This window comes from Schistocerca cancellata, chromosome 2 (assembly GCF_023864275.1).
Source record: "Schistocerca cancellata isolate TAMUIC-IGC-003103 chromosome 2, iqSchCanc2.1, whole genome shotgun sequence".
Lineage (NCBI taxonomy): Eukaryota > Metazoa > Arthropoda > Insecta > Orthoptera > Acrididae > Schistocerca > Schistocerca cancellata.
In genome coordinates this window covers 198,846,019-198,858,481 of record NC_064627.1, presented here as the reverse complement: position 1 = coordinate 198,858,481, position 12,463 = coordinate 198,846,019, and the positions used below count along the sequence as shown (strand labels likewise).

General features: G+C 39.8%; 1 protein-coding gene across 1 annotated transcript in view; it reads right to left on the bottom strand.

Annotated features, from left to right (window-relative positions):
- LOC126161517 (diacylglycerol kinase eta) overlaps positions 1-12,463 on the bottom strand; it is a 641,720-nt gene that overhangs the window by 84,357 nt on the left and 544,900 nt on the right. The window contains exons 18-19 of the mRNA XM_049917424.1: positions 2,297-2,465; positions 1,970-2,070 (exon numbers count right to left, since the gene is read on the bottom strand). Coding sequence (XP_049773381.1) covers positions 1,970-2,070; positions 2,297-2,465 — 270 coding nt within the window. The remainder of the gene's footprint in view (positions 1-1,969; positions 2,071-2,296; positions 2,466-12,463) is intronic.

The following is a 12,463-nucleotide window of genomic DNA, read 5'->3' as shown; positions in this document are numbered from 1 at the left end:
AATTGACTGCCTCAATGCTAAAGAATAATAAAAACCAAATCTCTTCAGCAAACCGACAAAAATAACTTCATTGTTCCGCATGGCAATTAATGCTTGACTGTCAGAAATGTGGAAATAAAACCTGAAACTAATAACATATTTTAGCCTTCTGTAATTATGCGAACGTATTTTAATTCATTTGATAGCTCCAGGTCACAGAAATCTGTTTTGTTTTCATTTAACATGAGAGCAATAAATGAAGAGGAAACAGCAAAATCACTAAACGCAAACACAGGTCTCGTGGAGACTACCCACCTGCCCGCTACAACTCAGACTGCTCTGTGCATAGCCCCAAATCTACGATATTTCCGAACCAGGGCAATATTAGATAAAGCACCCAGCCACACATCTGTAGCCAGAAGCAGGAAAAGGTACTACTCATACGCAACCTAACTGCACATGCACAAGAGACCGACCGCAACTGCTCAAATGAATCTAATGTAAACAGCTGTCACGTCATGCTCATCAGAGGCAATTTGTTGTTAGGAAGCATTGCATAGTCTTCCTAAAGCCTTTGACACATATTGCTGTTGGCAGATGCTTGTATGAACACTATGTTTTGTTTTGTACATGGCGCATTTCCTTTGCGACTTACGTTTTATTTTCGTTTTTTTTTTCCCTCTCGTTCATGTTTTGTTGCTGCAGTATTATTTTGCAGAAGAGGGATAAGTAATATCCTTTGCTTAAATATTGGTTCTTATCAGTCAAAACCACAAAAATTTGACTGAAAACTAAAACAATGAAAAATTCCTGGAATTCTAAAAAATTCCCGGGTTTTTCCCAGTTTTCTCCCGGATGAAAAAATTCCTGGGTTTTTCCCAGATCTCCCGGTTGTCCCGGGTCGCATACATCCTGTAGGTGAACCATTTGCTTAGAATTGCCGAACTGGAATTTGAGATTGAAACTTCCACATATAGGTTCAGCACTTTTCTGCTTTCTATAGACACAACACCGCTAACACTCTTCCTCCACACCTCTCCTCCATACCCACCACCAAGGATTATGGTTGGTATTCAGAAAGCTGTAACATGGGAGAGCCCTTCTTGTATTTTGATTCAACAAATCTGAGAATCTCACTTCCCTAGGTAGCCACAAATGGAAAATTATCTCATGTGATAGTTCTCTCTGAATAATATGTTTTTAATGTATCACAGGAGATGAATCAGGCAGCTGAACCACAACAGCAGCCTCACTGACTAATTGACTGCAATTGAATCCAAATGTTAGATCATGTGTCACTGGAAATAATAACAAAATTCCTTTAGCCTAAGGTCATTTGGTAGCTCTTCTACCATACTTTCCAGATTTTTGACGCACTTATATGCTAAAAAGCCAGCTCCCAGTCTTATGTCCACAGAACTTATAAATTTATTTAGCAATACTATAGGGACACACTTAACTTTATAAACAGTTATCAGAATAAGTTCAATGGTTTGAATTATTTCTGAAGAAGTGTGGAATCATGGAAACAGGGGAGATACAATCATTGTCTGATTTATTAGAGTCTGTGCATGAAAGTAAACAAATGACAACAATAAAGAGACAGCACAGCCTCAGAGCAGGTTGATGATGAGGTAGTTCAAAAAATACTAGCCTTGTTATAAAGTGTACTTTATCAGCTGCCCCCTACTACTACTGAATGCCCCAGTAAGTTCTTACTTCATACATTCTGCAACTTGTCAAATAATTATCCTGCTTTCTTTGCCTACACAGATTGCTGCATGTCCTCATTTTCCAGTCTAGAGTTTCCTTTCTGTCAGTCTATCATAAAATTCTCTCTGTGTTTAGTAAAATGTTTGCACATACATATTTTTTGTTTATTATGTTTTTGACAATAAAGTAGAAAATTAAAAGTTTAAATGTCATTAATTAATTTGCAATTTTTCAATGAAAATCTTAACAGTACGCAATATAATTTATAATGGAGTACCTTGGAATGTTGAGTACAACTATACCCTGTAGTGACGGTAAAGGGATTCTTTGGCCATCACATTCAAGCTGTACACGCTGTTCCAAATTTTTATATGTTTTCTGTGAACAAAAAGAAAAAAAAAACAGTTCTTCTGACAAGCTCTGCTAATGATGTGAATGAAATCTTTCATAACAAATCATTTCCATAAAACACATGACATATATGAAATGGATAAAAGAGAACCAAATAAACTTAACATATGCTCTTTGGCGTGAAAGACAGAAAACACTGGATGAAAATTTGCACATAAATTATGTAATTTAATTTTATTATTTTTGTTGTTACCTGTAGCCATTCTTTGCTGCCCAGTACACCATACCACATGTAGTTCTTAGCTCGTGATCGACATTTCTCTGGATGTTCTTCTCTTTTCTGATGGAAATCCAATGAAATTTTGGCATCAATTCCAATACCGAAGTAGTTGTTCATAACACACCTTTCATAGTAACCTTCCCTGCAACAGGATATATAAAAAAATGCTAAAAAAACTGCTTTAGCCACAGGAATATCACATTATCATTTGACAACTGAGTTAATGTCTATAAAAATCACTTGTTTGCTAATGTCAACAGACATGTTATACACAACTGAATGCATGACTCACTGCTCTTCTTTAAAACTAATCATATCTCAGGAAGGAGTGCTGTCTTTGAGCAGCTGTTTAACTGTATAAAATACCCAGCAGATAACAAAACTACATATGAGGGCAAATCAGAAAATCTTTGTCCTTACATTTTTTTGTTAAATTACAGCTGTAAATGTGAAGTCAAAATATCCACTCCCAGTGATGGACCTTTCTTGGACTATACTGGCCTTATCTGCCACTATCACTGCAGCTAGGCACTGCTGTCAGTTTTGAAGATGATGGTGTGCTTCACATGTCCACAGTGTACGAGTAGCAAATTGTGATTCGTTTTCTATGGAGCAAGGGATAAATGTCTGTCAAAATCCACAGGGAAATGCGGCCCTCAAAAAATTTTCATGCTTTGAGAAGTGTGAGGTGGGGGCGGTGAGAGTTCGCATAAGGTCAAGAAAACCTGCATGACAATGATCATTTTGAGAGGCTGTGTTTGTTGTTGACTGACAACAAAGTTTCCTGCATGGATGCAGTGGTGAAAGTGGATTGGTATGTGACCCTAAAGAATACTTCCCATGAGCTTGGCATTTCATACAAAGTGTTTACAACATTATTCATTGCTCCTTAGGGTGCAAGAAGGTTTCTTGTTGGTGTGTGCCTAAACAGTTGGATGACATGATGAAAGGCAAGTGAATGATTGCTTCACTGAATCATCTGCAATGGCGTGCTAAGGAGGGCGACAATTTCCTGGACCACATTGTTACTGGCAATGAAATGTACATACTGTATTTCACACAACCAATGCTGACAGTTATTGTTACACACTGTCACATTTTCAGGCTGCCTTCAGGAAGAAGTTCCGAGGGATGCTCTATGCAGACAATACGGTTAGCCTCCACAACAGTGCAAAGCCACATGTGGCAATCAGAACTGCCAACAAACTCTGGTCAATTCAATGGGAGAGTCTGGACCACCCATCATACAGTATGGATCTTGTCCCTAACAATTTTAACTTTTTCAGTCCCCTCAAGAAGCTCCTCACAGGACAGCGATTTGCATGCAATGATCAAGCCAAGACAGCAGTCTGACGGTGTTTCTGCAGTCAGTCAGATGAATTCTACCACAGAGGCATTTAGTGCTGCAATGGGACAAATGTCTGAACTGGAGTTGGAACTATGTGGAAAAATAGTAGAGGTACATAGAATCAAATGTATTTGTAGCTACCTGCATGCACCTTATTTTGGCTTTCATAAAAAAAAGGGGGGGCAAAGACTTTCAGGTATAATTCAATTTTCCAGTAAATTGACTCGTTCTAAGTAATTAGAATATAAACGATCAAAATTTACTGCTTAATAATATTAGTGCTTATGTCAACTAAATGTAACCTAGTAAGTTAGCAAGAAAATTACTACTATGAAAGATAAAAATGCTACTAATTCTTCAGTTACAATAAGCTTTCAGGTTTATATTTACATGAATATAGTGGTAATTTAAAAGAAGATAGATAACTACATCTACAAAAATGGAGGCCTGTTTGCAATACACTACCTATTATCTCACAGTTTTAGAATGTATACTGATATTTGCCATGGAGTGGATTAATAGGGATCCCCAACATCTTGCTTTGGTTAGATAGGAGCTACAGCTACTACTACTTGTTGAAGACCTTTTCACCAGACTAATTAACTCCACTCTGAATCCTAGGAATGGATACAAAGTCTACATGAAAATCATTTTTGTCTTGTATTGTGTCTGTGAAAATAACAGTTCAGCTGATACCGATTTTTATGTTCAGCAACAAATGTTATTAAGGAGAAAATGTACTGGGGAAGTACTGTGGAGCCACCATCAGCCATACAGCAATTTGTGCACACTGAGTTGTTTAGCGCCACTGTCACACTTATGTATATACTGAAGTGGCAACAAAGCACACTCTAATGTGTATGATGCTACTTTTCTTTTTCTTCCCTTTTCATAGTGTTAATTTTGAGCCACCATGGACCCGGTATTTCTGCAATGCTGGCAGGAGCAGTTGTGGCTATAGAAGGAGCAGCAGCAGCACGAGCAGATCCAGGTGCCAATAAACGAGAATGCAGAATTGCTTTACTCCCGTGCCAACTAGCTGACAGGCCAGGCTCCTGCTGGGCTGGTTTCTTCTCTGCCCCCAATGCAGTTTGTTGATTATGATGAGTCTACTGAAAGGTAGAAAAATTATCTGCATCAATTCTTGCTGCACTGCCAGGTGAGGCGTACTGCCTATCTGGTTGATAATGCCATCTTGTTATTCTTCAGCTGAGTGGAATTATATGAAGTTGTGCACAGTTTGATGCCCTCCACTAAGCCCAAAGAACTACCCTTTGACAAACTTTGTTGGTGGTTTACACAATATTTTGGGCATCAAACCCACGTTTGCAGTTTAATCAGTACCACAAGCACCCCGGGCAATTGATGTGGTGTGGGTCACCATTTTGTGGAGTCTCTCACACAAGTGTATTTTTGAGTGTCCCAAATGCACTAACTCATATGCAGGCTAGCTAAATTTGGAATATGACTGTCCGGTTAGCACCTGACCCTGAAGTTCAAACTAGGGTGTTGACCTCGACTGACCCTTCTTTAGCTGACTTTGCTGAATTCGCAGAATCATATGAGCTTATGGCAGCAGCAAGGGACATCATCATCATCATCATCATCATTGTTTTCTAATTCCAGTTTCCTGGGTGTGGTGTACAAACACTCACCATCTCCTTCGGTCTTTATACATCTTCTGTTCCAGGACAATTTCCCATTTGTGGGCAAGGGAAATTCTTTCCAATAATTGGCTGGTGGAACAATTAGAAGTGCATGGTAAACAGCCCCCAGTCCCCATGGGGAACCCCAGATGGCTTTCCTTCCCGCTGAGTCAATGTACACTATGTGATCAAAACTATCCGGACACCTGACTGAAAATGACTTACAAGTTCGTGGCGCCCTCCATTGGTAATGCTGGAATTCAATATGGTGTTGACCCACCCTTTGCCTTGATTACAGCTTCCACTCTCGCAGGCACACATTCAATCAGGTGCTGAAAGGTTTCTTGGGGAATGGGAGCCCATTCTTCACGTAGTGTTGCACTGAGGAAAGGTATCAATGCTGGTCGGTGAAGCCTGGCACGAAGTCAGTTCCAAAACATCCCAAAGGTGTTCTACAGGATTCAGGTCAGGATTCTGTGCAGGCCAGTCCATTACAGGGATGTTATTGCCATGTATCCACTCCGCCACAGGCCGTGCATTATGAACAGGTGCTCGATCGTGTTGAAAGATGCAATTGCCATCCCCAAAGTGCTCTTCAACAGTAGGATGCAAGAAGGCGCTTAAAACATCAATGTAGACCTGTGCTGTGACAGTGCTATGGAAAACAATGAGGGGTGCAAGCCCTCTCCATGAAAAACACAAACGCACCACACCACCACCACCACCACCACACGCGGGCAGGTGACGTTCACCAGCCATTCACCATACCTACACGCTGCCATTGGATCACCACATTGTGTACCATGATTTGTCACTCCACACAATGTTTTTCCACTGTTTAGTCGACCCATGTTTACACTCCTTACACCAAGCGGGGAATCGTTTAGCATTTACCGGCACGATGTGTGCCTTATGAGCAGCCGCTTCACCATGAAATCTAAGTTTTCTCACCTCCCACATAACTGTCATAATACTTGCAGTGGATCTTGATGCAGTTTGGAATTCCTGTGTGGTGGTCAGGATAGATGTCTGCTTATTACACATTACGACCCTCTTCAACTGTCGGCGGTCTCTGTCAGTCAACAGACGAGGTCGACATGTACGCTTCTGTGCTGTATGTGTCCCTTCATGTTTCCACTTCACTATCACATTGGAATCAGTGGACCTAGGGATTGTTTGGAGTGTGGAAATCTCACATACAGATGTATGACACAAGTGACACACAATCACCTGACCACGTTCGAAGCCCATAAGTTCCGCGGAGCACCCCATACTGCTTTCTCACGATGTCTAATGACTACTGAGGTCACTGATGTGGAGTAGCTGGCAATAGGTGTCAGCACAATGCACCTAATATGAAAAACATACGTTTTTGGGGGTGTCTGGATACTTTTGATCATGAAGTGTATGTTGATGATTCTGGTGCAATGGTACTGTGGCAATGCCTGTCTTTGCCTGCATCAATCCTGGCATCATAATTCTAACCTGTGGCATTTTTTGGGTCCTCAAAATCACTCTACTTCCACTCATAGGGTGAGCTAGCAGTCCTGCCCTGACTGTTTTCCACTTAGGAAGTGTATGTGACAGTTGGGGCACACCATGAATTGGTCATCGGAAGCCCTGTGTTTTCAATGGACTGTGGGGCTGTTTACAATGCCCCGCATGTCACCCCAGCATATTATGCTGACTTTGGTAGTGGAGGGTGAGCAGTTGAATTTCAAGTGGACACAGGAGCAACAGTTCATCTCATTAACATAGATACGTACAGGCTCTTTGCCTGCCCAGTGCTGTTATGGCCACTATGTCAAGTTATTTCTTATAGTAGACAGTGTATTCCTTCGAGGGGTTAATTCTCCATTTCACCAGGTTATAAGAATGTGGAATGGCAACTTAGTGTATTTAAGCAAGTCTAGTGCACACTTTTTTTTTACCATATGCAGTATTCAATTTTGGGGTGCACATAAGATTCAGTGACACATTACATTCAAGTACAAACTTCAATCCGTCATTCACCAGCAATGCCACTGAAATTTAAGCTACATGTGTCTGTCTTTTAATCATGCCTGTCTGCAACTTGAAGTGTCTTCTTCATGGTAAGTAGCAATCTATCTTTTCCTACATTGTTGATATTCCTACCTGGAGTTACCATTGTTTGATCAACTTCAGTACATTATTGTTGGCCTACTAAGACCCTGTGTGTTTGCATCAGATAGACACAAAATGGAAGGCAAGCAGAGAAGACCATCATATGATGCTACTTTCAAGCATAAAGTAATTCTTTATGCTGAAAAATGTAGTTAACAGGAGGGCGGGACAAGAGTTCAATGTAGTTAAGAGTAATGTTCACTTATGGAAGAAACAGATATTGGCATTACTACTAATAGAAAAAAATTCACTGGCCCTTGCAAAGAGGGACACCCTGATGTTGAAGTAAAAGTTTTGAAATTTATCCATGAAAGGAGAAGGAATGGGCAATCTGTTCCTAGTGACACCATACGAAATAAAGCAGAAGGGAGGCTGCAGTTCTTAATATACGTTAGCAAAACCTGCCCCATGCATCCCCCCACAACCACCTACTCCAGTCCTGCTACTGTAAAACATACACAATTCAAGGCAGGGCCACATGTGAAACAACACATGTCATTTATCAGCTGACATGCCTGCACTGCACAGCCTTTTACATCGGTATGACGACAACTAAACTGACTGAGCGCATGAACGGGCACAGACGAACTGTCCGCCTAGGAGATGTCCAATACCTAGTAGCAGAGCATGCCGTCCAGCATAATTCTAGGGACCTAGGAACCTGCTACAACATACATGCTATTTGGCTTCTCCCACCCAACACCAGCCCCTCGGAACTGCGGAGATGGGAACTTGCACTCCAACACATCCTTTCATCCCGCCAACCCCCTGGACTGAACCTACGTTAACCAACCTCACTTCCATTTACTCCTCAGTCTTCTCCTTTTTCCCTCTCCTCTTTAGCCATTCACGCATCTTTTCATCCTACAAAGTTGTGTTTATCTTTTTACTATATGCCTCTTTACTTCTGTATGCATCCTCTTTGATTTGGAGCTGGCACAGTACTTAACAGTAGAATATCTTTGGCTTCCCTCTGACAACCATGCCTCCATCCTTACTACCCTCCCTGTTTACCTTTCCCTGTTGCTTCATAACCTGGGTTGTGAGTACCTGAATCCACTTTCCCTTCTTCCCTTTTTTCCCTTCTCTCCTCCCTGATGAAGGAACAAAGTTCCGAAAGCTAGGAATGTAAATTTTCTGTTCTTTTTTGTGAATCTATCGGCTGTACTGAGCTGAGATAAGTGCTGGCCAGCCCCTCTATCTCTTTGTTAGTAATTGGATTATTTTCTTATTAGCTCCACCGGGACTTCATTTGTTAGATCTTGCTTGCTCTCTGGAAAGCCAACCTGATAAACAGTCAACAAATTATGCTCTGTTAAAAGAGTCAGGTTTTGACCATAGGCCACTTTCTCAAACACTTCTGAAACAACAGGATTGCATTACGTGTCATAAGTACAGTGTGCAGTATAAGTACAGAGTAGCAGAACTGTCTAGTCCACATACATCTGTACTACCCATGGCATCAGCTTTTGGAGACATAATAAGACAAACTTAAAAACCAACTTCACTGTATAAAACAAACCTGTTACAATAATACCGACAGTCCTAGGGTAATATCTTCCAAAAAATTATTTCAGCTGCTAAATATTCTACCCTTGCCATGCATCAACATACAAAAAAGTGTAACTAATATAAAAAGATACAATGACAATTTCAAAACGAACTCAAATCTTCATTCTTACAACATAAGGATGTGCAAAGACAACCATATAAAAATAGTAAACAGGGCTATAACACAAAAACAAACAAACAGTAAGTGTACTAGGTCATACAACAAATTTTTGGCACAGATAAAAGAATTTTTTTAAAAAATCTTTGTTTAAAGAAGCAGTATTCAAATTTTGATGACTAGCTGCTGTTATAGTGTAAATGAATATCTGCAATAAATCTGTAGTAAATAACAATATTCATTTACTCTACATCAATAAGACTTCAAGTGCCCCTATGCAAGCGTTTTTTGAACAAAATTGTTGGAGTTCAGATTTTATTTGTATGTAAATATACACTATGTATTCCATAGAAAATACCTTTTGCATACATTTTCATAATTGGTCAAAGTTTTATATGCAATTTTGTATATGATATTCCGAAAGGCACTATGCATCCTCATATTATGTAGTGTACTGCACACACTAGTATTTTTTATAAGGAGTAAAATAGATCTAAACGTGCTCATCTCTGGTTTTACAGATGAATGTTACTACAGCACATTTAAATCTGCTAGGAAATATGCCTTGAGACAATGACTGATTACAAATACAGCTATCAAGTCACCACAAGATTTTAGTCCTTTGCATGAAACACCACTGTAGTGTAGTGTTCAAGTATTGACAGTAACATAGATGTCTTTACTGCCTGAGTGACATCAAGTAAATATTTGCAAAATTTTAATATATGTCTGTTCGATTTATTTCCAAATATTCATGCAATTCTGTTTGTTTCTGTTTCATGGAGAGTTTATGAGTTTGTGACAACTTGGCATCATACGTCACTGTGAATTTTTTGACACTAATGTGTGTTGGTAGTGGTTTTTTATTACATGAATTGTTTTGACTAGTCTACAGGAGGAGGGGGGGGAGATTAATTATTGAATTTTATGGCCAATGAGACATCATTACTGTCACAGTCATTTCCTCGTTATTTGCATTACCAGGTTTCTTTCTTCCTCTTTAGCGACATTTCAAATTGTTTTTCGTCTATTCTTGAAGCATTATATTTTGTGAATAGTGCAAGCATTTTCATTTTTAATAATAGACTAGAGGATTTTATATCAATGGTGGTAATGGGATTGCAAGACTTTCTTACAACTTTTGCCCTCACTTAGGGTTGTTGAAATTTTTAATCCTACTGAGGTATTTATTTATTATCTAAACACATAGTGAAAACATCATGCCACTATTGTTACTTACACCTTTTGGAATGACTGAAATACAAATTTTAGTTACACATGGGAAAATGCAGTCATCTACGAAGCAGATTGCTTATAAATCATTTGTATGTCTCATCTTAGAATACTGCTCACGCGTGTGGAATCCACACCATATAGGAGTAACATGAGATGTTGAACATACACACAGAATTATAGCACATATGGTCACATGTCTGTTTGACCTATGGGAGAGCACTGTGGAGATGTTGAAGAACTAGAATTGGCAGATACCTGAAGATAGATGCCAGTCATCAGGTTAGGTTAGACTAGGAGCACTGCCTATGCACTAGGTTTCAAGAACCAGTGTTAAGTGAAGAATCTACCAGTATTCTTCAGCCCCCTATGTATCACTCACAGTAAGACATCTTAGCCTTGCGACTCGATTGGTGGCCAGAGTGACGAATGGTAGCTAAGGTGTGTGCCAAGTGATACAATAAAAATAAGCTGAGCACCCAAATAGTTAAGAATATTGAACTGATACCAGGAAGCATTAGTGTGTGTGGATAAATTTATGTTTGGAGTATTGAAAGTGATTTGTTGTTGAGGCTGGAGTGCCAAACCATTAATGTTATTGTTAGAAGAATATGAAAATAGCCTAAGTGCAGTTTAGAAACTATAATATATGTTTGTGTTTATAAGTGTGATGAAGAATAACTTATACCAAACAATGGAAAATCCAGGATGGAATGTAACAATATTGTGAAAACGAAAGTTGCCACTCACCATACACCGGAGATGCTGAGTCACAGATAGGCACAACATAGAGACTATAACAAATAAAGCTTTTGGCCAGTGGGGCCTTCGTCAAAAATAGAAGACACATACGCACACACAACTAACAAATACAACTGCAGTCTAAGGCAGCTGTAGCCACAGTGTGTTGTCTGTGGGTTTCTGCCCTGACCTGACATACGGCTGCTCTATTACTCTATTGTAAGTTTCAGGTTATGGTTTGCCTCAGTATGACTTTCAATGTTGAGGAAAAGAAATTAATGTTGGTTAACAAATTGTTTTAAAGAGTATTTGGTAACAAATGATGTTCAATAGTTTTCCCCAGCCCATCCTCTAGGACTTGTCAGTTGGCATCCTCCTAAGACACAATTGATTGTTATCTGTATCAGTTGAGTAGCTAGAGCATGGTTGTTGCATTCTAGTCTTACCCTCATTTCACTGATCATCATTTGTTTTTCTTGTAATTTTTTTATTTTCTCGTTTATTGTATTACTTAGTATTGCGTGGAAACTGTTTGGTCCTGATTATTGTTTCAGGTTCTCTATGAAACTGGAAACTCATGCCATAATCAGAGTGGGGACCCTCAAGAAGGAGCAGCTTAAGCACAAATTGTGAGGATGGGGCCAAAGTGACGATGGTGGCATCAGTGAGTTGCATGTGCATCTCCGTGCAGCAGTCATGATTCCCCTGCACATCACAGAGGAGCGTGTAGGCCACACTAATATTGCACTAGCAAGTTGCTCCAGTTCCCTGGTAGACTTAGAGAAGAATGTCGAATCCTTGTCCGACACTACTCCCTCTTGTCTGCAAATTTATCACTTACAAGTGCAGATTGCTCATTTGTCCAATCAAGTGGAGGACTTGAGATCTGTGGTTTCTGATGTTCCCTCTAGGGCTAAGGTAGATGAATTATTGCTCATGGTAACATCCATGCAAAGAAAGCTAAGTGCCTTATAATGGGACCAATGGTCCTGAGAGGGTGAGGGGAGTGGCCCTGCAGAGGAATATCCAGGGGAAACTCACAGCCCCAATGAAAAAAATATGCCTAATGGGGTGGTGTATTTTGCAATACTTCCCAATCCCTTTCTTAGCATGATTACGGGCATACATTATCTTGTCATAGATACTGCAAACCAGTTAGTGAAATTTTTGTGGTTCTCTGTAAACTTAGAGGGGCAAGTCACTGTATTTAAGCTACCTTGGAATTTGGTTTTTCAAATCATTTACACCCTCGTGTACATGTTTGTTAGTTGAAATGGTTTGTCCTGGCCCACAGGACAAGATTTAGATCATCTGGTTTCTGATTCATTGGGGTTGCTCAAGCCAATGCTACACTTGAG